General features: G+C 44.3%; 1 protein-coding gene across 1 annotated transcript in view; it reads left to right on the forward strand.

The window, feature by feature from the left end:
• The first annotated feature begins 2,142 nt into the window (after positions 1-2,142).
• LOC126252275 (uncharacterized) overlaps positions 2,143-26,357 on the forward strand; it is a 41,614-nt gene continuing 17,399 nt past the window's right edge. Inside the window, exons 1-2 of the mRNA XM_049953148.1 lie at positions 2,143-2,157; positions 15,421-16,280. Of these exons, the coding sequence (XP_049809105.1) occupies positions 2,143-2,157; positions 15,421-16,280 (875 nt within the window). The remainder of the gene's footprint in view (positions 2,158-15,420; positions 16,281-26,357) is intronic.

Raw genomic sequence — 26,357 nt, forward strand, 5'->3', positions numbered from 1 at the left:
TGATTCGTTGGGAGAAGTGCTGAGAACGTACCTTCCACGACACTAGTGTCTAACAGCTCGACCAGAGAACGAGAAGACGACATCAGGAAGAATGGAAAGCCCGACGGTGTGTAGTGCATTTGGCTACATTTGCTGTTCAGCAGCCGGGTACAGCCTTTATTCCTCGGAATCGAAGGAATTCTGGTCTAACTTTCATCTTATGAAGTTATTTTGTCCGTGAAGAGTAATGTCTTTTACCACCTTGGTTGCTACCCAATTAATGATAGTTGTCAGAATTCCTAACTAGCCAAAAACGCTTCAAAAACTTTCTTTATCTCGTCATAATTAGTTTAGTAACACAGCCTATTGCTAGAGCGCTACGTATGTATAGTATTTACTTTACTCTCATTCGATATTTTGAGTATTACCAGATATTACGTCATACTGTTTGATGAACTATTGGTACGGAGGAGAACGAGATCTGTGCGAGAATGATTTCTGTGTAATTTACACTATGTGTTCCCACACTGTATGTTGCAGTCATGGTCGTTACTAAAAATGCAGTGGGAGAGCGGAATAAGGCACGCGACATTCCAGTTTCTAGCAATGAAATAAAGACCTATATCGCTTGCGTCAGTCTTTTGTAGAGTTATGGAGAATGTGTTCATGTTAATAAATGGTTACCAGCTAACTGACCGTCATTATAATTCGAAATAACTCGCTATATGCAGTTCAGAAACTGCAAGGGGTTCATGCAGATAGAAGATGTTGATGGTCTTAATTGTTGAGAGAAAACGTAATACTAAATTCAGTTGAGAGGCAAGGCAACTAATCTTTGAATTTATTCATGGATAGATGAGAAGTCGTACCTGTACCCAACGCGAAAGCTGCCATGTACTCTCAGCCATGCACAATTCAAAAGCACTAATTTTAAGCGTTTGGAAACAACATGCCTTCAGTGTCGGAAGCATGTACACACAAGCATTGCCATGACATGGAATATATTTAGAAACTTTCATGCACCCAAAGTCCATTTAGCTACATGATTAACGTGTGAAAGGTAAGAAAGATAAATAAAAAACCACATAAAAGGCAAAGTTCTGCGTTGAAGGCTCGGTCCAGCGCACTACTTTAATACGACAGATCGCGTCAACTTTCAATAGTTCAACATATATTTTCCATCTTATTATCGCCTCACCATAGTCCTTGAAATTTTACTCGTACGTAAGGTGTTTATTTCAGTGCTGATGCTTCCTCTTTCTGACATTATATTCCTTCGATATCGCAGTGCCTGTATTGTTCCGAATAACGATGCAATGTTGCTTTGGACATGAATGCATGTCCAAAGGAACATTACATCGTAATTAGAAATGACACAAGCACTGCATCGTATTTATTCGGCGATTTCGGGCAAGCGACTTTCAAGTACATGTTTCCCCTGTACAGGAGTATACACAATGGATGTACGAGTACAGGTCGTAGACATATGATTGATGGCATGTGGAAGTTTGGCTCGGATCCGAGTAGTGGCTGGATAGACTAATGGCTGCCGGTACGGTGGCTCAGCGTGTTCGGTCAGAAGGAAAATTGCTCTCTGTAATAATAAAAAAAAAAAAAAACAGAGAGAATGGATCAAGTATGAAAGTTAACAAGCGTCATGGGACGCCCGCCCCGAGCAAATGTAATGACCAAAAACGAACAAAATGAGATTAAAAAAAAAGTATGGTAAGGCGACCGCTCTCGAAAAGCGGGAAATCCAGGTTCGAGTCCCGGTCCGCCACAAATTTCATTGCCGTCACTCCATTGTGCACATGATATTTGTCCAAATTCGCAACTGCGAATACATTTCATATAATATATTACCTCTGTATCTTGTTGTTATAACCCTATGACTCGTGAACATTTTTTTCCTCGTTTATGAGATTTTTTAAGTGATCTGTCTGCTTCTTCTGCTTTTAAAGATATCTAAATGTAACCTAGCTTCATTGCGTCCATTAATAAGAAAAAAGCTTAGTATCATCTGTTAACAACAGATTTCTGCTACTCAAAAGTGGTATGGTAAATCACTAACAAAATCGAGAATAACAGGCAGATCAGAACACTGAGAAGAACAGTCCACAAAGGATGCAATTTTTTAATCGTGAAATCACTTTCTTTTAAACGATGACATGTGTGCAGGTAACCTCTATTGTCGATACATGCTATGATTATTCATTGTTCATTGAAACCAGGCGAAATGGGACTACGGCTAAGATAATGAGCTCTTGCACGGCAGGAGATCCAGATTTAGGTGCTGTTTTCCGAAAACACTTCAGATCTTTAAGTAAATGACGAGACAATTCTTTTCAGAAGGTCACGGGCGAGTTGCTTCTTCATCTTTATCCAACTGAGCTAGTGTTTCGTTAAAAAAAAATGGTTCAAATGGCTTTGAGCACTATGGGACTTAACATCTGAGGTCATCAGTCCCCTAGAACTTAGAACTACTTAAACCTAACTAACCTAAGGACATCACACACATCCATGCCCGAGGCAGGATTCGAACCTGCGACAGTAGTGGTCGCGCGGTTCCGGACTGAAGCGCCTAGAACCGCTCGGCCACACCGGCCGACCTAGTGTTCCGTCTCTAATAATAGCCACGTCCATGAAACGTTAAGTTCTAAGGTTGCCGTGGCTCCGTATTTGTTCTCTGATAGTTTCCAGTCGACAAACAGTAACTGATTATTGTGTAACAAACGACAAAAATTGATAAAAACTCTAAATCAACAGTAAAACAACTGTACTTCGGACATACGCCGTTGGATCACATGGCTATTACACGAAACAATTGCAAACAGAAGTGTTTTGTTGTTTAAATAATTGTTTTGCGCTTGAGGTTGTGACAGACGATGTATATTAACCATCGTCAAGACAATCTATTTGTGAGTTTTCTGAGTACTTTCATCGACGGGCACGTCAGTGGGAAAATTAAGCCCTGCCGACCGACCGTCAGCCGCACAGACTAAGCTTTCGGTTCATGAGAGGTTCCCCGTGAAAAACGAGTTATCGTCGGACAACGAAGCTTTGTGAAAACATTTGTAGGGATGTGGAAGAGAAATACCGAATAAAGAGTTGAAAGAAACACGTTTTAATTTCCACACAAGGGGGTAATATTTCTTAACTGCGCTCCACGTTTACGTTCCAGGTTACAAACATTGCTCAGTGTGGAGACTATCTGTCTCCACGACAGCCTGGAACCTCGCTACAGATTGCTCTACTGTTGCCCGAAACAAAGGTGCACCAGGGAATTTTCAGCTATCGTAATACAGCTCGTGCGCTACTTGAAGATCGCACATTGCGTCCAGCATTCTCAGGCATGGCAATAGTTGTTTTTTTTTCTTTATTGGCTCTCGATTTCCCCCCCCCCCCCCAGAGGGGGGCCGGGCTGGCAGCAGCACAATACGCCGCTCTGCAGCCTACAGAAAACTTAAAAAGCAGAATTAGGAGACACGAAAAACAAAACAAAAGCAAGCGATAGAACGGTGACTGTTAAAAACTGAAACATGCAGAAAAAGATACGAAGAAAAATATAAAAAAAAGGTCGGCGATGCAGATTAAAACACATAGTAAATAGACAGGCACAATTAAAAACACGGCGAGAGTCTCGTTTCTGTTTGCACGAGATTAAAAAAAAACCACAACTAGCGACAGTATGGTGGCTGTTCGCAACTCTGACAGGGGATGCAATACACTGAACACTCACTTAAAACAGCACTATACAGTGGCAGTTGGGGGGGGGGGGTGTTGAGGACCTGGACCGATAAGGGAAAAAAGGGGGGAGGAAAGGAAAGGAGAGAAGAGGGGAGCCGATGGAGGGAGGGGACATAGAAAAAGTGGGGTGGGCGGATGCCAGAAGGAATGGGAAAGGCAGTGGAGGGGAGAGCAAAAAGGACTCGGTGGGGGGGGGGGGAGAAGGGAGGCAGAGAGAGTGTAGGCAGGGAAAAACAGGATGGAAGGGGGGGAGAGGGAGTCTGGGAAAAGGACAGAGGAAGGGAGAGGGAGGTGGGGATCAGAGTTGATAGAAGGGATAAATGGAGCGAGAGAGGGCATCATCTGGGAGAGGGAATCAATGGAAGCCACCTTGGGAAAGGAGATGAAGGGTGTAGAGGTGGAGGGTAGGGGGGCCACAATGGTGAAGGCACGGCAGAAAAAATGGTTCAAATGGCTCTGAGCACTATGGGACTCAACTGCTGAGGTCATTAGTCCCCTAGAACTTAGAACTAGTTAAACCTAACTAACCTAAGGACATCACACACATCCATGCCCGAGGCAGGATTCGAACCTGCGACCGTAGCGGTCTCGCGGTTCCAGACTGCAGCGCCAGAACCGCGCGGCCACTTCGGCCGGCGAAGGCACGGCAGAGGGTGGGAGTTGGAGAGGAGAGGAGAAACCAGGGGATGAGGGGGATCAAGGCGGCAGGAGGTGTAGAGGACGTGGATATGTTTGAGGAAAAGGAGCAGATGGGGGAAACGAATCAGTTCGTAGAGGATCCGCGTGGGGGACGGGAGGCATATGTGGTAGGCGAGGCGGAGTGCATGGAGCTCGAAGATCTGGAGGAACTTATAGAATTTGTGGGGGGGAATCCAGGCGGGACTGGCATAACAGAGGATAGGACGGATAAAGGATTTATAGGTGTGGAGGATGGTAGTGGGATTCAACCCTCATGTCCAGCCAGAGAGGAGTTTGAGGAGTCGGAGGCGATTTTGGGCTTTGGATTGGATAGAGGGATCCAGGTGAGGTGACGGTTAATGATGAGGCCAAGTAGGTGAGGGTGGGGGAGAGGAGGACAGGACGGGCGCAGATGGTAAGGCAGAAATCAAGGAGCCGGAAGGAGCGACTGGTAGCAACAGTAACTTCTTCACCAATTTGTGGTGCAGTTGATTGTTGGCCTCTCCCAAGAACATTTTCGAAATAACCAGTTAATTCGATCTTCCAAATTATGTTCTTCTACTCCTGCGCAGAAAGAAGACATAACTGTATGCTTCTAAAGCGTCGATACTAGCGAAGAGCAACACTGTTGCTGCTGTTATTATAAAACGTCTTTACCAGTAGGAAAATGCACGCTGATGCTTGTGTTTCGACCCTACGCCGCCGCACCAGAACCGGCGCCTAACGGCAAGGCAGGGTACTAACTACTAAAGACGCAAATCCTGTAGTGCATAGCCTGGACATGATTCCTATAAAGCTGGGTAACTAAACAGCAAATAGTTTTCCTTCTACACTGGATCAAGTAACAGAAGTTTAATTGCAGCCACCCTATAAATTTAGCATTCTTGTAAAAAAAGCTACGACTTCAAAGATGTTTCATTTAATTAGGAGTGCCAGGTTTCAAATACCCGTCCACTCCTGATTTAGGTTCTCCGCAGTTTTCTCAAAACCGATTATTCCTTTGTTAACGACACAACCGATTTGCCTTCCTGTCGTTGTCTGCTGAACGCTTATGCTTCGACTCTAATCACGCTGTTATTGATGAGGCGTCAATCCCTAGTCTCTCTTTCTTCCTAGACACTTAAATTTTACTTAACATGTACGGTAATTCTTGTTCCGTTTCTTATTGTTGACAACGTGCCGGGTGTTTGTGTGGGCTGTAATTATCCTATGGCAGTCAGACTTAGTAGATATGCTAATCCATTAATGCGGAATCGATTTATGCCAGAAAACAATTAGTGTCAGTTCTGGCCACCAACCACAAATCTGGCGCTGTGAATGCAAAAAAGGCGTATAGAAATGTTTCCATATGTAACGGATTAGGAACGGGACATGAGCAGAAAAAGTCAAACAAGTCATAATGGGATAATGTTGAATTTATTATTAACTATCTTGCTTGAAAACAGTGGTTCTACACAACTATGCTCTTCCAATGCTCGAATCACGTTTTACAAGGAGGTCTCGATAACGTGCAGTTGTCACGGTACAACTGACAGGCCCTCTGCGTGTATTCTCTTCAAAGAAGAACAGACCGAGAGTAAAGGTACTGGAGAATCCACACCACAGAGTCACATATGGCGGGTACAATGGCTCTTTGGCTACAACACGTTGTTTAACATTACTCCAAATTCGGCATTTCTGTGTATTCACTGCACCCTCTACTGTAAAATGTGCCTCGTCGCTCCATAGAATATTGCCTGCCACATGTCATCAACTTAGATCCATGCCAGAAACCGAAGAGCAAATATAGAACGTTCCTGCAGATCATGAGTTTTCAGTCACTACACTTCCGGATCTTGTACGGGTAACAGTGTAATATAGACCGCTAAACTTTCCGTAGTGTTGATCATGGGATGGACAGTTCTCGCGACACTGCATTAGCACCTGGACAAATGCTGCATGATCAGTTACCTCGTTAATAGCTTCCACCCGGATATGACGCCTTCCTCTTCCATGTTCCACATCAGGCTTACCCGTGTTTTCGAATTTCATTATCATCTTCTTTAAACCATTTAATGAAATCGGACCTCTCCTCAGACCTTTCGGTAGACGATTCTCTCTCGATACATCACTGTAACTGCTGACGTTCACATAAAACAGTTTCTCTAACAGCGCGCTGTCTCTCTTGTCGATAACCATACTGTTTACTCGCGTTGTGGCTTGTAAAATGGCAGCGTGAATGTCGTACCGTCATACAAACAGCGCCAAATTTCCACGTGGTGGCCAAAATTGGAACCACTTTCTTTTTTTAGCGTAAATCCGCTCCTCATTAACGCGTTAGCATACCTACGAAGCTTCGTTGACATGCGATAATTACTGTTGTGACTTGGCAAGACAGCCAAGCCACTATGAGATAGCCGAAAGGCACGCGTTTAAGCTCACGCAGGCTGGCGTGAGGTCTGGAACAGTTAAAGGAGTTGATTCTAGTAAAAAAAGTACGTAGCTTCTGGAATACTTAACTTTAATCCATAATTGGTGAACATCGGTCTGACGGTACATGCATCACAAGATAAATAGCAAATGATAATGGCGCCTTGCTAGGTCGTAGCAAATGACGTAGCTGAAGGCTATGCTAACTATCGTCTCGGCAAATGAGAATGTAATTTGTCAGTGAACCATCGCTAGCAAAGTCGGCTGTACAACTGGGGCGAGTGCTAGGACGTCTCTCTAGACCTGCCGTGTGGCGGCGCTCGGTCTGCAATCACTGATAGTGGCGACACGCGGGTCGGACGTATACTAACGGACCGCGGCCGATTTAAAGGCTACCACCTAGCAAGTGTGGTGTCTGGCGGTGACACCACAATTACCACCCAGACTGGACCTCTGTGGTTGGTTGGTTGGTTGATTTGAGGAAGGGGACCAAATAGCGAGGTCATCGGTCCCATCGGGTTAGGGAAGGATGGGGAAGGAAGTCGGCCGTGCCCTTTCAAAGGAACCATTCCGGCATTTGCCTAAAGCGATTTAGGGATATCACGGAAAACATAGCTCAGGATGGCCCGACGCGGGTTTGAACCGTAATCCTGCCGAATGCGAGCCCAGTGTGCTAACCACTCGGTGGAACTTTGTGAGTAGCTGCACTTTAAGTATAACCACCCAGAATTTAACAGCTTTTTCTATACTGGTAGCCCCTTTGTCAGTTGGCATAATGTAAGTATATGGAGCAGTTATGTGTAGTTTCGTACTATCTTACGCACCACTGGCGCGCCGCCTCATCCTGCTGAAGGGACGCCGCAACAATAGTTGCCATACCGACAGTTCGTGATGCTCCTGACGTCATCCCACTGTCCGCCTCGATACTTGCTAAGAGCAAGCCTGTCTTCTGTCACAAGGTTGTGACGCGGTTGTACTATCCTACTTGGCCGAGTGATCAGTATGTCTGTATTCTTGTGCGACAGTCGCGTGGAGCCATTGTGATCCTGCATGGCGTTCAGTATGGTCATCTTGAAGCCATTTGAGTGACACTGTTAAACGCCAAATTTGTAGATAGGTAGTGGTGTATCAGTGTGTATAACAACAACTAACGCTTGGTTAGAAATAAATTTACCTTGGTTCAAGGTACACTATCATAATGTACACTGCCTGAAAAAGAAAGGCACCCACAAGGAGAGGAGGAACTGAAATGAAACATGATGGGTCGAGAATGTGTGGGATATTATTTCAGTGATTACAAAATCGAGTCAAATGTACAGAGAACTTGGCTGTGTGAATCCGCTTATCAGTATGGCGTTGCACCCCCTTTGGCCTAAATACAGGGATATTCACGTCTACATCTACATTTATACTCCGCAAGCCACCCAACGGTGTGTGGCGGAGGGCACTTTACGTGCCACTGTCATTACCTCCCTTTTCTGTTCCAGTCGCGTATGGTTCGCGGGAAGAACGACTGTCTGAAAGCCTCCGTGCGCGCTCGAATCTCTCTAATTTTACATTCGTGATCTCCTCGGGAGGTATAAGTAGGGGGAAGCAATATATTCGATACCTCATCCAGAAACGCACCCTCTCGAAACCTGGACAGCAAGCTACACCGCGATGCAGAGCGCCTCTCTTGCAGAGTCTGCCACTTGAGTTTGCTAAACATCTCCGTAACGCTATCACGGTTACCAAATAACCCTGTGACGAAACGCGCCGCTCTTCTTTGGATCTTCTCTATCTCCTCCGTCAACCCGATCTGATACGGATCCCACATTCATGAGCAATACTCAAGTATAGGTCGAACGAGTGTTTTGTAAGCCACCTCCTTTGTTGATGGACTACATTTTCTAAGGACTCTCCCAATGAATCTCAACCTGGTACCCGCCTTACCAACAATTAATTTTATATGATCATTCCACTTCAAATCGTCCCGCACGCATACTCCCAGATATTTTACAGAAGTAACTGCTACCAGTGTTTGTTCCGCTATCATATAATCATACAATAAAGGATCCTTCTTTCTATGTATTCGCAATACATTACATTTGTCTATGTTAAGGGTCAGTTGCCACTCCCTGCACCAAGTGCCTATCCGTTGCAGATCTTCCTGCATTTCGCTACAGTATTCTAATGCTGCAACTTCTCTGTATGCTACAGCATCATCCGCGAAAAGCCGCATGGAACTTCCAACACTATCTACTAGGTCATTTATATATATTGTGAAAAGCAATGGTCCCATAACACTCCCCTGTGGCACGCCAGAGGTTACTTTAACGTCTGTAGACGTCTCTCCATTGATAACAACATGCTGTGTTCTGTTTGCTAAAAACTCTTCAATCCAGCCACACAGCTCGGTCTGATATTCCGTAGGCTCTTACTTTGTTTATCAGGCGACAGCGCGGAACCGTATCGAACGCCTTCCGGAAGTCAAGGAAAATAGCATCTACCTGGGAGCCTGTATCTAATATTTTCTGGGTCTCATGAACAAATAAAGCGAGTTGGGTCTCACACGATCGCTGTTTCCGGAATCCATGTTGATTCCTACAGAGTAGATTCTGGATTTCCAAAAACGACATGATACGCGAGCAAAAAACATGTTCTAAAATTCTACAACAGATCGACGTCAGAGATATAGGTCTATAGTTTTGCGCATCTGCTCGACGACCCTTCTTCAAGACTGGTAGGAAAGGCATTATGAAATGGTTGTATCCTCTCCTGAGGCGAACAGGCCCACAAATGTTGTAACTGGCCTTGATATCCTGGATGTTGGTACTGGCACGGAGCTGAAGTCCGTGCTGTCCCTACACATGTTCTCTCAGGGACAGACCTGGGAATTTTGCTGGATACACGAATATCTCCATATCATACAGACATACATTTCATGTGTGGACGAACATCATCCTGTTGAAAAATGGCATCACGGTACTGTTCACATGAGAAGTGACTCACGAGGAATCAGGAAGTCCGTGGCCTACCATCCTGTTCCTTCAATCACTACCAGCTGTAACCTGAAATTATACTCGATGGCTCCCCACACCGTGATGCCAAGAGTAACATTTTTGTGTCTCTTCTTCAAAACATGGGAAGAATGAGACCTCTCTCCATGTCGGAGAGATACTCGCCAACGACAACCCGGAGTGGTGTAGTTTTTGTTTTTCAATTTTTTGGCTCTCGGGCCATGCACGGCCAGTCGTCTCAATAGTGTAATGTCAATTATAACGATACAAACGTAAGCACAACACATCATCCAGTCCCGGAGCGGAGAAAATCTCAGACCCAGCCGGGAATTGAATCCAGGCACCTTCACTTAGCAATCCCCCGCACTGACCGCACAGCTACCGAGGCGGATTTCCGGAGTAGTGCTGCATTGCGATTCATTGCTGAACACAATGCAACGTCATTCGTCAGCAGGCCATACTTCTCGGCCACGTAACAACTCCAAACGCAGCCATTTGTGTTGTGGTGTAAACAGTAGCCAAGGTGTGGGACGGTAATTGTCTTGTCCAGCTGTTGCTAGTCTCCGACAATTGGTGTGGGATGAAAGAATGTTGCAGGGAGTTCATTACACAGATATGAAGGAGGTACGGTTTGCTTGATGCGCAGTATGGTGATCCTCCCTTGTGGTGGTCAGAACCGTGACGACGAATACGCTTGCCCTGATGTTCTTACACAGTCTCTCATCGGGCCGCTGTCACGTTCGAATGCCTCACAAATCTGAATACTGCCCGATTCGACCCACTGGCGAAATAAAGGTCCACAATAACGCCTCTTTCAGACCCTGTCAGGAGCTGATAACGCTGTCTCACACGGATCCGCAGCATCTCTGTGTTTTCACAGTGATCACTCAACATCTGACGCTGTTCACGACCCTTATATAACAGGTCAAGTAACAGCACTAAACACGAACAACACTAATGCACTCTGGTGGCAGTCCCATCAGTCACAGAGTATTGCAGCTACGTATATTCATTTAGATACGCCCTGATGCGTAGGTATACGAAATATTAACATCATCCGACTATGTATTCTGGGTGCTTCTCACTCTGTTTGTCAGGCAGTGTATTTAGTAGAACATTGACAACTTAACTCTAAATTTTGAGTTTGATGTGTTTTGCTAATGTTGTCCAAGTAAGGAAGCAGAAGTAAGGCGATGATCTAGGGTCCGACCCAAGAGTGTGTGTGTGTGTGGGGGGGGGGGGGGGGTATGCGGGGAGATTACAGTTCGTTACATCCCCACCCTCCACTGTAACTTTCCGTTATCCTCACATTTAATGAGCTCCATGAGCCTGTGATTTTACAAATAACAACAGCATATTATAATTATTGAATTAAAAGTTCTTATATGCGCTGATGGAAAAGATCCTAACACCAAGAAATAATTAATGTAGAATAATGAAATTTCAGGAATACACCTGTCTAGGTAACATATTCAAGTGGTTAACGTTGCAAGTTCACAGGTAAATGTAACCACGAGAAAAGCCATTGCAAACGTCAAATGTTGGTACATTAATATCTGGTGTAACTGCCAGAATGTTGAATGCAAGCATGCAAACTTGCATGATCACATCGTATGGGTGTCGGATACGAGTTTGTGTGATGGAGTTCCATACCTGTTGCACTTGGTCGGTATATACAGGGACGGTTAATGCTGGTTGTGGATGACGCTGGAGTCGCCGTCCGATGATGCCCCACGTGTCCTAGATTGGGGACAGAGTTTGTGATTGAATAGGCCAAGGAAACGTGCCGACACCCTGTAGAGCATGTTGGATTACAACAGCGTATTTGGGTGAGCGTTATCCTGTTGTAACACATCCCCTGCAGTGCTGTTCTTGAATGGCAGCACAACACGTCGAATCACCAGAATAACGTACAGATATGCAGTCAGGGTGCGTGGGATAACCACGAAGGTACTCATGGTATTATACAAAATCGCACCCTAGAACGTAACTGCAGGTGTTGGTCCAATGCGTCTAAGCGCCAGACAGTTTGTTTGCAGGCGCTCACCTGGCCTCCTTATAACCGACACACGGCCATCATTGATACCAACGCCGAACCGGCTTTATCAGAAAACACAGCAGACCTCCACTCTGCCCTCCAATAAGTCACCAACGGAGGTGGTTTGGGGTCGGTGGAATGCACCTAACGGGGCATCTTGCTCGGAGCTATCCTTGAAGAAACCGATTTGTAACAGTTCGTTGTGTCACTGAGGTGCCAACTGCCGCTCAAATTGCTGCTACAGACGCAGGACGACGCGCCACAGACATACGTCGAACAAGATGGTGTCCGTCTGGAGCCGGGTATTCTTGCGACTGTACCTTCCTGTGACCACAGCTGTCGGCAATTCTGTATAGTGCCTACATTCCAGCCAAATCTTTCTGCGGTAACGCGGAAGGAACATTCAATTTCTCGTAGTCTTATTACATGACCTAGTTCGAACTAAGTGAGCTGTTGGGTGGGATGTATTCGTCGTCTTAAAGGCATTCCTGACCAACATCTTCTCACTACGTCCAGTCTCAAAGGTAATTAACGCTCACGACCTTTACAGCACTTATTTAAAGCATACCTGATTTGGATCCTCATCGTGGCGCTACTAACACCACTCTTATACCAGTGGAGCGAAACCTAAATGGTCGTCATCTTTCAGATGTAGAGACACGCCTGCCAACTTTTGTTTATCTTGTAGAACCCATTCTTGGTGTTGGAATCTTTTCTATGCTGTCAGTGTAATTTGTTTACATCAGTGCTAAGTACATTGCTTCAATGTAACTTACAAGAAATTTCGATTCAGATAAATACATCAGGTGAAACGAATCATCCAAACATTTGAGAAGAACCTGTGTCATAGAATTGTTTTAAGAACGATAATAAGAACAAAATGTCCCACTTTTACAGTTTTATAACGTATACGGTATAAAATCGAAATGTACACTCACCATTATCAGTTCTTCACTTATCTCTAAGATTGTGAACCAGCTCTACAGACTGCCGCTATGCGAACATATAAACGGGGGGAATGCTGTATCTTTCTGCCGTCTGCACCCTCGTTCAGAAAAGGCATTCTTCCTTTTATTTGTTTTCTCTGTGGAACATCCTCGTCCTCCTGTCTTGCCTTCCTTCAGGTTCCTCTGGATTGCTGGTACGGCCTATGGACTCGTGAACCGTGTCAGATTTATTGTTGGCAGCACCTATGGCCAGCCTGTGAGGGTGCGAACCGCGCGGGATTAGCCGAGCGGTCTAGGACGCTGCAGTCATGGACTGTGCGACTGATCCCGGCAGAGGTTCGAGTCCACTTTCGGGCATGGGTGTGTGTGTTTGTCCTTAGGATAGTTTAGGTTAAGTGGTGTGTAAGCTTAGGGACTTATGAGCTTAGCAGCTAAGTTCCATAAGATTTCACACACATTTTTTTTTGTTGTGAAGGTGCCCATTTCCCTGGCTGGAATGTTTTCCGCAGCCAGTCAGGCCGCAGACCAGTTCACGCAACTAAAAAGTAGCGAATGCGAAAGAAAACTGTAAATTTTTTTTAGAATTTCTTGCCACTTTCGAAACTCTTCATGGTACTTTATTCTCCTAAAGCTAGAAAAATTTGAAAATTAATATATCTACGAATATTCTGCCTGACAAAAGATGTTAAGCAGCCAGGAGGAGAGGAGGAAAAGAAATGGAACTTCAACGGGGTGAGAGGGTATGTGATGTTATTTCGGTAATTACACAATCGAGTCAAATTTACCAAGTACTTGGCAGTATGAGCCTAATTGTTAGTATGACTTTGCACCCACTCGGCATGGGTGCACGCCCTGATTCGGTTGGAATGGTGTCATCAAGCCTTTGTTTCCTCTGCTGAGGCAAGCTGGTCCACAACTGTTGTAACTGGTCCTTGATATCCGGATACTAACACTGGAGACGACTTCCCAGCTGGTCCGACATGTTCTATCAGTGACAGATCTGATGATCTTGCTGCACACAGGAGTACCTCAACATCACACAGACAGTTCACAGAAACATGTTTCGTGTGTGGACAAGCATTGTCCTGTTGAAAAATTGCATTACGATACCCTTGCATGAGAAATAACACATTAGGTTGCAGGATGTCCGTGATGTACTATTGCGCCATCAGCGTTTCCTCAGTCACTACAAGCCGGCTGCTGTGGCCGAGCGGTTCTAGGCGTTTCAGTCCGGAAGCGCGCTGCTGCTATGGTCGCAGGTTCGAAGCCTGCCTCGGGCATGGATGTGTGTGATGTCCTTAGGTTACTTAGGTTTAAGTAGTTCTAAGTCTAGGGGACGATGACCTCAGATGTTAAGTCCGATGTGCTTAGAGCCATTTGAACCATCAGTCACTACAAACCGTGACTTGAAATCATATCTGATGGCTCTGTGTATCATGGAGTATGGAGTAAACTGCTCTGCCGTGCCAAAACATTGGAAGAGTGGGACCTCTCCCCATGTTGCCACCATACTCGGTTATCTGGGTTAGAGTTGAAAAGCGATTCGTCGTTGAAAACAATGAAATGCCATTCATCAGCAGTCCATGTTTCCGAGTCACGACACAACTCCAAATGCAGCTGTTTGTGTTTGCGGCGTTAACGGCAGTCTACACAAGCAGGGTGATTCCCCAATCTGCTTGCTGGTAGCCTCCAACCTATGACTCAGGGTGGCAGAGAATGTTGCGAGCAGTCCCTTGCTTGTTCCTGGATGGCAGATGCAGATGTGAAGAGTTTGTGGTGTATTTGGTGCCTACTATGGTGATGCTCCTTTGTGGTATTCAGACACGGTCGACCGGAGCCTTGATGAGTATGTGTATCCTCTCTTTCCCATGTGGTCCAACATCAGGGCACTGTCACATCTGAATCCCCAAAAAATCTGGATGTTACAAGATCAACCTGCTGATCAAAAGGAGATTCATAATGAAGCCCTTCTCAAACTCTGTTGGGAACTAATAACTCCAAATGCAGCTATATATATATATATATATATATATATATATATATATATATATATATATATATATATATATATATATATATAGATATAGATAGCTGCATTTGGAGTTGTGTCGTGACTCGGAAACATGGACTGCTGATGAATGGCATTTCATTGTTTTCAACGACGTATCGCTTTTCAGCTCTAACCCAGACAACCGAGTATGGTGGCAACATGGGGAGAGGTCCTACACTTCCAATGTTTTGGCACGGCAGAGCAGTTTACTCCATATATATATATGGCATCTCTGTGTCCTTCACAGTGGTCACTCATCATCTGACGCTATTCGCACCACTTATATTCCCCACCAGGCCTCATAACAACAGTAACAACAAGTACTCCACTCTCGTGGAAATTCTGTCTGTTGCAGTGCACTGAGACTCCAGTTATTTACATACTCGACAATTATATATAGCTGTATGAAATTAAATTGACATCTCACCATGTTTGATTGGTGCTTTACTTCTTTTGTCAGGCAGTGTATAACGCTCTTAGATAAGTTTGGGATGGATCACGACACCCGCACCCTCCTTTGAATCCGCCCCTGAGATAACATGTGGTATGCACTGTACGTTTCTGGTGTTCCAGAAACGCAATGAAGACGTCGCTCGAGAGCCTGAAGGTGGTTGGCTGACGGTGTGGAAGGACCCGGAGACAACGAGCAGCGCTCTCAAGCTGAATGTGCGCTGCCTGTTCCTGGGGGGCCTCTGGTCCAAGTCCAGGGGTCCACTCTACCTGGCTTACAGCGCCTTCATCCAGCTGTGCAGCTTCGCCTACATCGCCATGTGCATGGTCAGCATATTCTCTGCGGAGGGCGACATCAACGACGTTACGCTCACCTTGCTGCACACCTTCGAGGTGGTCTGTGGCGTTCTCAAAGCGGCCATCTTCTACCTGAAACGGCACGAATATTACGAGATCGTACGCAGCTTGGACGAACTCATGTCCGCCCAACGTCAGTACTTAACTGTAAGCAGAGACCAAGATCTGTTGGTGATGCTGGAAGCAGCACACAAGAAAGCCAATTTCTTGACGCTCGTGCTTACAGGGTACATTTATGGGCTAGTTTTCGTGTGGTTGCCATTCCCTTTGATACTTTGCCCTTCCGAAAGGTTACTGCCCTTGATACCGCTACCAGGAAAATATTACAAGGAGCCTCTCTTACTCTACATCACCGTGTACGCCATTCAGAGTTTCGTTCCGCTTTCATTGATTATGGTCGTGGACGGTCTCGACTGCTTCTTTGTGTCTTCGATGGTACACACCGAAGCTCTCCTCAAAGTTGTGTCGGAGCGCATCGCATCTCTTGGGCACCTTCCCTATACAGACTTCACGGTGCAGCGATTTTCTGGTCTGGAGCAGGAAACACGCAGAATGGATGTTGGAAACAACTCAGATTGGACAGCAGAGTTGCGTTCGTGCATTGTGTGCTATCAAAAGATCATAGAGTAAGTACCAAGTCTCTTTGATTTTGCTTGTTCCCTCAGTTTTCCCCTGAAATTTTTCAGTTTATTTAATTCGTTTCATTTATTCATTCGTGCACAATTTAGATTGTATGAATGTCTTCCATTGTATATACAAGAGCTACATTTTTCGTGATGTACAGAGGTACGGGGTGTTCTAAAAGTCTCTCCACAGTGCCGTATTATTGTTAGCCGCGCATGCCGTATGCCGCAGTGAATATACCGAAATGAAACTCAGTGAAATACTAGTTATTAATTTATTGAAATTCATTTTTACTTACAAATTTTCACATTAAATATTGAAAGTGTGTCCCCCCCCCCCCCCCCTGTTGTTGAATACACAATTCAATTCGTCTAATCATGTTTCCAAACACAAGCTGTAACATTTCTTCTGTAACAGAAAAGCAGTGAAAGCGTATATTGCAGTTTTCAATTCATCGATGGAATTTGGACGGTTTTTTATAGACAGTCGCTTTCGCTGCACCCCAGGAGAAAAAGTCAGGTGGTGTTGGGTCAGGAGATCGTGGAGGCCAAAGTCCCTGTGAAATTATGCGATCACCAAAATCATCAGCAAGCAGTGACATTGAAACGCGAGCTGTATGTGCGGTTACACCATCTTGTTGAAAATAACCGTTCAGTATTTCACTTAACACAAGTTCTGCTATGAATGGGTACAGAATATCACTGCAGTGTCGTTGTGCATTTACTGTTTCGTTGAAAAATATGGGACCCACAATCCGAAGTCTAGAAATTGCAATCCGAACTGCTATTTTCACAGAATGAAGTGGTTCCTCATGAATACACAATGGATTTGCAGTACTCCACATACGAGAATTTTGCGAGTTCATGTATCCGGATAAATGAAACCACGCCTCAAACGTTTCATTAAGAATATACCTTCCACTATGTTGAACGAAATTTTTGAACCATTGACAATAATGCAGTCTCTTGCCATGATTAGTATTTTTCAGCTCTTGCACGACTGTCGCTTTGTATGGGAAAAGTTCTAATTTTTTCCTTACAGCTGTGTGGGCCGTTCCGACACTAACATCGATTTCCTGGGCGAGTTTTCTTACTGACTTGTCCGGACTCATGGACATTTTATCGGAAATATCGAGTAGTTTATCCTCAGACAAAACGCTAGGACGACCACTTCTCGGTGCATCTGTCACTGAACCCGTACTTCGAAATTTGTTAATCAAATCTCGCACAGGACCGCAAAGTGGGAGTGTTGTCTCCGGGAAAACTGAATTAAATGTTTGACGAACTAAAACTGTGTATTTACCGCCAGCTTTGAACACTTGTTTGACAAAAAACACCCGTTCTTCAATGGTTAGCATTTTAACAGTGACAAAAACGAAACAAACGAACAAAGGAACTAAACTTAAACCTTCACGTCAACACCTAACTACACACACCATAGAGTAAATATTACTCTATGACACACACCAACGATACTACTGACGCTGGCTGAGATAAACAAAACAGTGGAATGTTGGGAGAATCCACTTGAAGTGAAGTAACCCAGACAGGCGAACAATCATACGGCACGATCGGCTAACCATCATACGGCACTGCGGAGAGACTTTTTGAACATCCCGTAGAAACAAGAACATATTTCTCTATTTGGACATAATAATCATATGGTACGTAGAACAAATGTACAGCAAGTACATTATATGCAGAATAGTATTAGATATTATGTCGTCCCTCTCTCCTTAATTTAGCGTGTCGATTATTTTTCGTATGGGTTTTCGCACTTTCATATGAACGGCTAGTTTTATATGCCGTTTGCAATGAAATGCTCTACGTAAGTAAAAACAGACTGAATTAATGCTTTGCGAAAGTTCGCTTCTTATATAAATACACTCCCAGCATGTACCATACACATAGCTTATCGAAAAGTAATGCATAAATATTGCCCAATACAAATACGGCTACGGAGAGAGACGGTACAGGCCGAAGTGGCCGTGTGGTTAAAGGCGCTGCAGCCTGGAACCGCAAGACCGCTACGGTCGCAGGTTCGAATCCTGCCTCGGGCATGGATGTTTGTGATGTCCTTAGGTTAGTTAGGTTTAACTAGTTCTAAGTTCTAGGGGACTAATGACCTCAGCAGTTGAGTCCCATAGTGCTCAGAGCCATTTGAACCATTTTTAGAGACGGTACAATCACCTACGTAGCTACATTATTGCATTGATAATAGTAATATTCTTTTATAATTTGGTCTTAACAGTGAAATGCCTTTCATTAATTTAATAAAAATTAATTTCACTTTTTCAATGAGAGCTGTTATCTCACTATCATATCCACTGAAACTGTAATTGGTGACGTCGCTGAGTCAAAATGAGAACGTAAGCAGGGGTCGCCATGTTCAACAATGTGTGCTGAACGGAGTGCTCCGAATCGCTTGTGTCTGCACCAGCGTCGTACTCTATCGTCAGATCTGCCATAGATCGCCGCCTATCCTGCTTTACAGTTCAGGCAAGCACCCGAGCACGACAATCTATGATTAGCCACGGACGTCCAATACCCTGTCTCCTATTCTCGGTTGCAGCGCACTTCAGTCACTTTCCATAGACGACGTCACGAAAGTAGCACGCGTACATCCAATTCCTTCGCCATTTCGAGATACTTGTTCCCAGGCGTTGGACTATAAAAACCTCCCCTTGTATTTTACTTTGTCTTCTTTGTGAAGGAATTTAGGAAAAACGTGTTTAGTAATTCTGCTTTAGTGACAGCGTCATCAATAACATCACTGTTGTCGCGCAGTGAAGGTACAGACTGTGTTTTGCCATTGGGGTGTACTTTACATACGACCAGAACTCTCGTTTTTCTGCCAGATTCCAAGGCAGAGTTTCGTTGTGGAAACTATTAAAAGCATCTCGCACTGAAGTTCGCGGTAAATTTCGAGCTTCTGTAAAATTTCGCCATTGTTGGAGATTCTGCGTTCTCTTAAATTTGGCATGCTTTATTCATTGCTTCTGCAATAGTATTCTGACCTGTTTTGTGTACCGCGGGGAATCAGTAGCATTTATTATTAATTTATTTGGTATATATCTCTCAACTGCCATCTATTTGCCATCATTTCTTTGAATTTAAACCACATCTGGACTATGCTTACGTAGTCATAATGGAAGGAGTGCAGGTTGTCTCTTAGAAGGGTGTCAAGCGAAGTTTTGTCTGATTTTTTAAATAGATGTAGTTTGCGTTTTTTGGTGGAGTTGGATGTTACGGTATTTAGTCTAGCTACAACAACGTGGAGGTCACTAATCCCTGTAGCTGTCACAGTGCTCCCGATTTGGTTAGGATTATTTGTTGCTAAGAAGTCAAGCATGTTTTCGAAATCATTTACACTTCGAGTGGGCTCCTGAACTAGTTGTTCAAAATATTTTTTTGAGAAGCTATGCAGTACCATTTTGGACGACGTTTTATGCTTACCACTGAATTTAAACTTGAATCCTCGTCAACATACCAAGGGTAGTTTGAACTCACCGCTAGTTATAATTTTATGAGTAGGGTACCTATCTGAAATGACACTCAAGTTTTCTTTGAACTGTTCAGCAACTATACCATCGGAGTAGGGGTCGGCGTCGGTAAAAGGAACCAATCATTAATTTATGTCGGTTGTCAAATATAATATCTGCCCATACAAACTCACAGAAACAATCTACAGTACTTCAATTTCACTACAGGGTAAACTGCTTCTGACAGCAAAAACTCTACCACCAACTGCATTTAATCTACCCTTTCTGAACATGGTTAGGTCGTTTGCAAAATTTTCGGCTGAACTTACTTCCGATTTTGGCCAGCTTTATGCACCTGTAACGATTTGAGATGCAGTGCTTTCTACTAGTGCTTGGAGCCCTGGTTCTTTTCAACACGGCTACGGCATTTGACAACTACAAAGGGCGTTCAAAAAGTTTTGCACAGTCGTCTCTAGTTTTTTTATTTTTTTGAGGAGGAGAATGAAATTTTTTGTGAACATACTTGGAACATTTAGCTATATATTGAGCCTACTCAATGTAGCCTCCATCAGGCGTGACGCATCTGGCCCAAAGCTCTTTCCATAATATAAATGCAATTTGGTAAAATTCTGGCCATTGCTTTTTACACCATCGCTTGACGCAGTAAATAAAGTCTTTCTCACTATTAAATGCCTTACCGAGCAAGTGGGCCTTCAGACGATCAAATAGGCAAAAATCAGACGGAGCAAAGTGCGGACTGTAAGGAGGATGAGGAACAGTTTTCCAACCCATATTCCTGATTTTCTCCTGCGTCATAAGGGCTGTATGAGGTTTGGCATTGTCATGGTGTAGTCTGATGAGCTGACCCTGGAGCTGTGGTCAGTGGGTCTTGATAGCACGTAGCACCTTGTCCAAGGACAAACAGTAACGGTCCCTGTTAATTGTGGAGTCAGGTTCCAAAGAATCAATGAAAATGATACCACACTGATCCCAGAAGAAGGAGGCCATCACCTTTCGGCCTGCTGTTCGTGAAAGTCTTGGTTTCTTCTTCCGAGGGGAACCCGGATGACGCCACTCCATGAATTGGGTTTTGCTCTTAGGTTCAGACAAAAACAACCATGTTTCATCCTGGGTAATGACGCCGTCAAAACACTGTTTCCACTCTTCAGTAAAGGTCTTCATGAGACTCTCGCACACAGTCTTCCTCATTGTTTTCATTTCTCTTGTCAATAATTAAGGCACCCAACGTGCACAGATTTTTCTGTACCCTAGTAACTGTACCAGCGATACCACACTACCCAATGACAAACGAGTCATTTCAGCAAGCTGTCGTCTCGTCACACGTCTGTCATTTTGGATGATTTGATCAATGGTCTCCTTATTCACACCGCTCACTGCCGTCGGTGGTCTACCGCATCGTGGATGGTCCAGCAGAGAGAAAGCACCTTCTTTAAACCTCTGCAACCACCGCTGGATACTGCTGCGATCCACTGTGTACTCCCCATAAACAGGTAGCAACTTCCTGTGAATAGATGTGGCAGAGTCATCACCGGTCTTGAAGATGAACTCCATCACCGACCGTTGTCGCAACCTGACGTCTACTTCACGGTCCATTAAGGCTCACCTGTAAGTAAAAGAAAATACTTTTATATACCAACTTATAGCTAAATGTTCCAAGTATGTTCACAAACCATTTAATTCTCCTTCTGCAAAAAATTAAAAAAAATTAGAGACGACTGTGCAAAACTTTTTGGACGCCCTTTGTACAATATTGATTATTCCTACGTCTACCCTCTTCCTGTGTTTGTCCTGCACGCTCTGAAACTGAAGCCCTCTCTGCACTTTCCAGAGGCCTTCTAAACTGAAATAAAACCGCCCAATCCCCCCACACAGCCCCCATGACCCCTGTAGCCGCTTCCTGCGTGTAGTGAACTCTTCATCTATTTAGCGGATTCCGGAAACATCCACCCTATGACAGAAGTTGACGAATCAGCATTCTACACGACTGCAGAACCGTCTGAGTGACCGATTCAGACCCTCCACTAGGCTATGTCAACGATGCTACAGGTTGTGAGCTCTGCCTTCATCTTACAAGCAAGACTGGCAGTCTTCACTACTTCACATAGCCACCCGAAAACAGCGAGAATCTCTTCCAATCTAAAGCAACACACATTGTCAGTACCAACATGAGCCAACATCTGCAGCTGGCTATACCTTGTGCTCTTCATGGTAGTCAGGGGCACCCGTGCTGTATCTCGAATGACTCCTCCTGGTAAGCACACAGAGTGCACACTGGATTACTTTCCCACCTTTGCAATCATGTCCCTAAGGGGCCCGATTATGCTCCTAACGTTGGGGCCCCCAACTGCAGTAAGCTCACTCTCTGTGAATGCTCAACTCTTGAAGGCTGAGAGGATTCCTCTGGCACAAGGCGATCGACTTCATCTGGCTCAAAGACTTTGTTAGCCACAAATAGCACCCGAAACCTGTTCGTCAGACGAACCAGGGAGATCCTTCAATCGGCCCCTTGGGAAATCTTTTGTTGCTGGCCATACCTTGGAATAACCTCCTACTCGAGCAAGGGTGAGAGATCAATCTCAGAGTGGGAAGTACCCACGGCAGTCGTAATAGTGGACTGATTGGGTGACACGTGGGTCATGCTGGACATCCCTCAGATCGCCTTGTCAGGCCCCCCCACAGTGGCGCCTCAAGCTGCATGACCCAACCCAACACTGCCTGGAATTGTGAACGAAGGGTCACCAACTTCACTCGCCTCTGAACGCAGCAATTACAGTTCCTGTCCATACTAAAGAAGGCCTGATAAATACATAGGAACACGCAAAATATATGAGTTGAAGCTAAAGAAAACTGAGAAACTTTGTCTACTCATAATCCTCTGATGATCTGCTGCTGCTACGAGAGCTATCACACGATTGTTGACAACTTTGCCCCATGGCTTCGTGGGGTCTGCGTCACACTCGAACCCTACCATCAGTTCGCACCAACTGAAATGGGATCTCGTCTGACCAGGCAAGGGTTTTCCAGTCGTCTGGGGTCCAACCGATATGGTCAAGAGCCCACGAAAGGGGGTTCCGGCAATGTCGTACTGTTACCAAAGGTACTGGCCTCCGTCGTCTACTACCATGGCCAATTAATGCCAAATTTCGCCGTACTATCCTAACGGATAAGTTCGTCGTACGTTATTTCACGCAGTGTTGCTTGTCTGTTAGCACTGATAACTCTATGCAAACGCCGCTGCTCTCGGTTGTTAAGTAAAGGCCGTCGGACGCTGCGTTGTCCTTGGTGTGAGGTAATGTCTGATATTTGTTATTCTCGATACACTCTTGACACTGTGGATCTCGGAATATTGAATTTCCGAACGATTTCCGAAATGGAATGTCCCATGCGTGTAGCTCCAACTACCATTCCGCTTTCAAAGTCTGATAACTCCCGTCTTGTGGCCACAACCACGTCGGAATCTTTTCACATGAATCACCTAAGTACAGGTGAGAGCTCAAGCAATGAACTGCCCTTTTATACCTTGTGTACGGGATACTACCGACATCCTTATACGTTAATATCGCTATCCCGTGACTTTTGTCACCTCAGTGTATGTAGGAGGATAAGCTCACGTACATTTAAGCAGGATTGCTACGTCCACTGTATAGGACATTTTCTTCATCAAAAATATCTTTGAAATTATCTTTGAACTGATATCGTCACTACCGTTTTCTCATGTCGGAAGTTTGTCAACAGCTGTTCTTGAGAACTTATTTCAGTTCACTGCATCCATAACATTAAGAATGAAATTATTTGTGTTGTTAGTGCTGCTTTTTCGAAATTTTCTGCATGTTGTTTTCCTTTTTAGCTATGGGTTATTTTCTGTGAAACATCCTTCAGCTATTAGCGTTTCGTGACTGACACTCCTTTCCCGGTCCCTTATCGAGTCACTACACGCTACTGAGTTGTGTCGTTAGCGTAGAAAATTACCTTTCCATTTAGTTTACATTTCAATGTATCATTACATACTGATGCGTGAAAACTAATTTGTGCAGTTTACTCTGATTGAATCAAATAAAATATGTTGTTGAAATCTGGTCAAAATCCGTAATATGTATTGAGATACGGATCGTAGTCATTTATGTGTCACAGATTTAGCTCGCACTTTCAGCATGTAAGGCGTATGACACATAACGAAATTACGAGAGATAACTTGCAGATTCTGTGAGAAAATAAAATGGGTGATGAATATTAACCATAAAATTTTCTGGTATTTCTGGTATTTTTTGTGTGTTTGGCAACACAATATCTCTTGACGTTTGTGGATTTCAGGAGCCGTGAGAGTGGAACAGACAAATTTCGCTGGGCTCGTTCCAATGCAGCTGCCCTTGCACCCTACGGCGATTGCCACGTATCGGATGTTGAATAAATTACGAAGTGCATGAGAAAAGAACTGAGACTCTGGCAGATAACAATCACCACAGTTTTTATTTTCTTCAACTAACAATACTGTGCCCTTCAAAGCAGTTCCCTTGGGCAGCTAAACTCCGGCGGAGTAGTTGTTCCCCGTCTTGGTAGCAGCACTGCAAGGCTGAAACTCGGCCACATTCTTTTGAGTGTTCTTCAGAGTCCCAAAACGACGTCCTTTTAAAATATATTTCAGTTTTAGGAAAAGAAAAAGGTCACAAGGACTCATATCAGATGAATAGGGGGAGGGGGGCCGTGGAACGACAGGATTGCCTTTTGAGGTAAAAAAAAAAATTCCTTGATGGGTGTCGGCGTGAGACATGGGGCGTTGTCATGATGCAGCAACCACTTGTCTGTCAAGTCCAGTCTCACCCAATTAATCCTTTTCCTGCGACTTTCAAGGACCTCTTTGTAAAACACTTTGGTTGCCAGTTTGTCCTGGAGGATCAAGTTCCTTACGCGCGATATTCCTAGTGTCAAAAAAGCAAATCAGCATTGTTTTGATAATTGATTTGCTCATTCGAACTTTTTTCGGTCTAGTTGTTGTCTCAGTGTGCTACTCCTCACATTGTCGCTTTGTCTCTGGATAGTCCTAAAAAACCCAGGATTCTTCACCTGTGATCACACAACTGGGTCATTGTCAGTCCTCTCAAGAACATCAATGCATACGTTTATTCGAGCGTCTTGGTCAGTTGTGATGTTTTTCGGCACCATTTGGCACAAGCCTTTCGCATGTGCAGAATTTCGGTCAAAATTTGATGTACGGTGAAAGCGTTTAAGTTTAACAGGTCACCCATATCCTTATTGTTAAACGTCGTTCCGATCTCACAAGAGCGCGCGCACGTTTGACGGTTTTGTCGGGTTTTGAAGTTGGTCTCCCTGAGCGAGGTTCATCTTAACGTGTTCCCACCATTGGGTGCGTCTCACCACTGGAGTGCTTAATATGGGTGGGTGCCATTTCCTCTCGCTTTAACTGTGATTCACAAAAAATGCTCAAACTCACGACCTTCCATTTCGATACAGCTATTAACTTGTGCGTAGAATGCATGTACACAACCTAAAGCATGCCTGGTAGAATGTTTGTGCAAGCATTTACGACACATTCTTCCATTTTCTGTCAAGAGGCTGGTACTTCCACATAGTCTATGTCCTTCAGATGACTCTACAAGAACAAATCCGTCGACATCAAGTTAGGTGATATGATAGGCCACGTTAGCGGACCATCTCTACCGATCCAGTGACCACTGAAATCGCGATTCAGTTCTTCCCTGGCTCTTGTGGAGAATGTACCGGACACAAAGGTTTACATTTAAAGCGTAAATGAAATGTCAAATAAAATGCGTCTGTTTTTAATTGCAAAAACAGGCAAGTTTGATATTTGTCGAGTACAGCGCTTTCTACGACGAATGGAAAACAATGGTTTGAGTAAACCGTGCGCATATATATTTTTTTTTTTTTTGCGTTGGATCCGAATATGCAATAACAATAGAGGTTCCATGTTGAAAATACAAATAATCATCTTATGGTGTTGCAGTTCTTCTTATGTCCCTGCTTGCTATGAAAATAGGACGAGGAATTCCGTCTTATGCAAGACACCTTTTCAGTTTCGTTTTAGCCAGACATGTTTGAGCACTTTTTGTGCTATCTTCAGTGAGTTATTTTATGTTCTGACAGTCTTGCATAAGACGGAATTCCTCCTCCTATCGATAATACAAAGCTGAACCCGCCCACGCAGAAGCGGCGATCAGGGGTGGCCAGTTGTAGCACAGACAGATGTCCCCTTTTTTGACATTAACATCTAACCTAGAACATTCTTTTCGTACATGTGTCGTTTCCGAGATATTTATTTGTCTCAAGTTAAAACGAACACCCTGCATATTTCTTTCTATTTTATCCACTGAGCTCTTTGATGGTTACGCCATCATCATCATTATGGTGTATCTGTTATAACGTATAGTGCACAAAATTAACAAAATCAAACAATCTCTTCTTTTATTCGAGGTGTGCTATTAATTTCTTCCTTCCCCAGTTCGTCTCAGTGGCTCCTCATTAGTTGGTCGATTTAACCATCTGATCTTCAACATTCTCCTGTAACAGCACATTTCAGAAGCTTCCGTCTTTTCTTTTTCTG

Source organism: Schistocerca nitens, chromosome 4 (genome assembly GCF_023898315.1).
Source record: "Schistocerca nitens isolate TAMUIC-IGC-003100 chromosome 4, iqSchNite1.1, whole genome shotgun sequence".
In the NCBI taxonomy this organism is placed as follows: Eukaryota; Metazoa; Arthropoda; class Insecta; order Orthoptera; family Acrididae; genus Schistocerca; species Schistocerca nitens.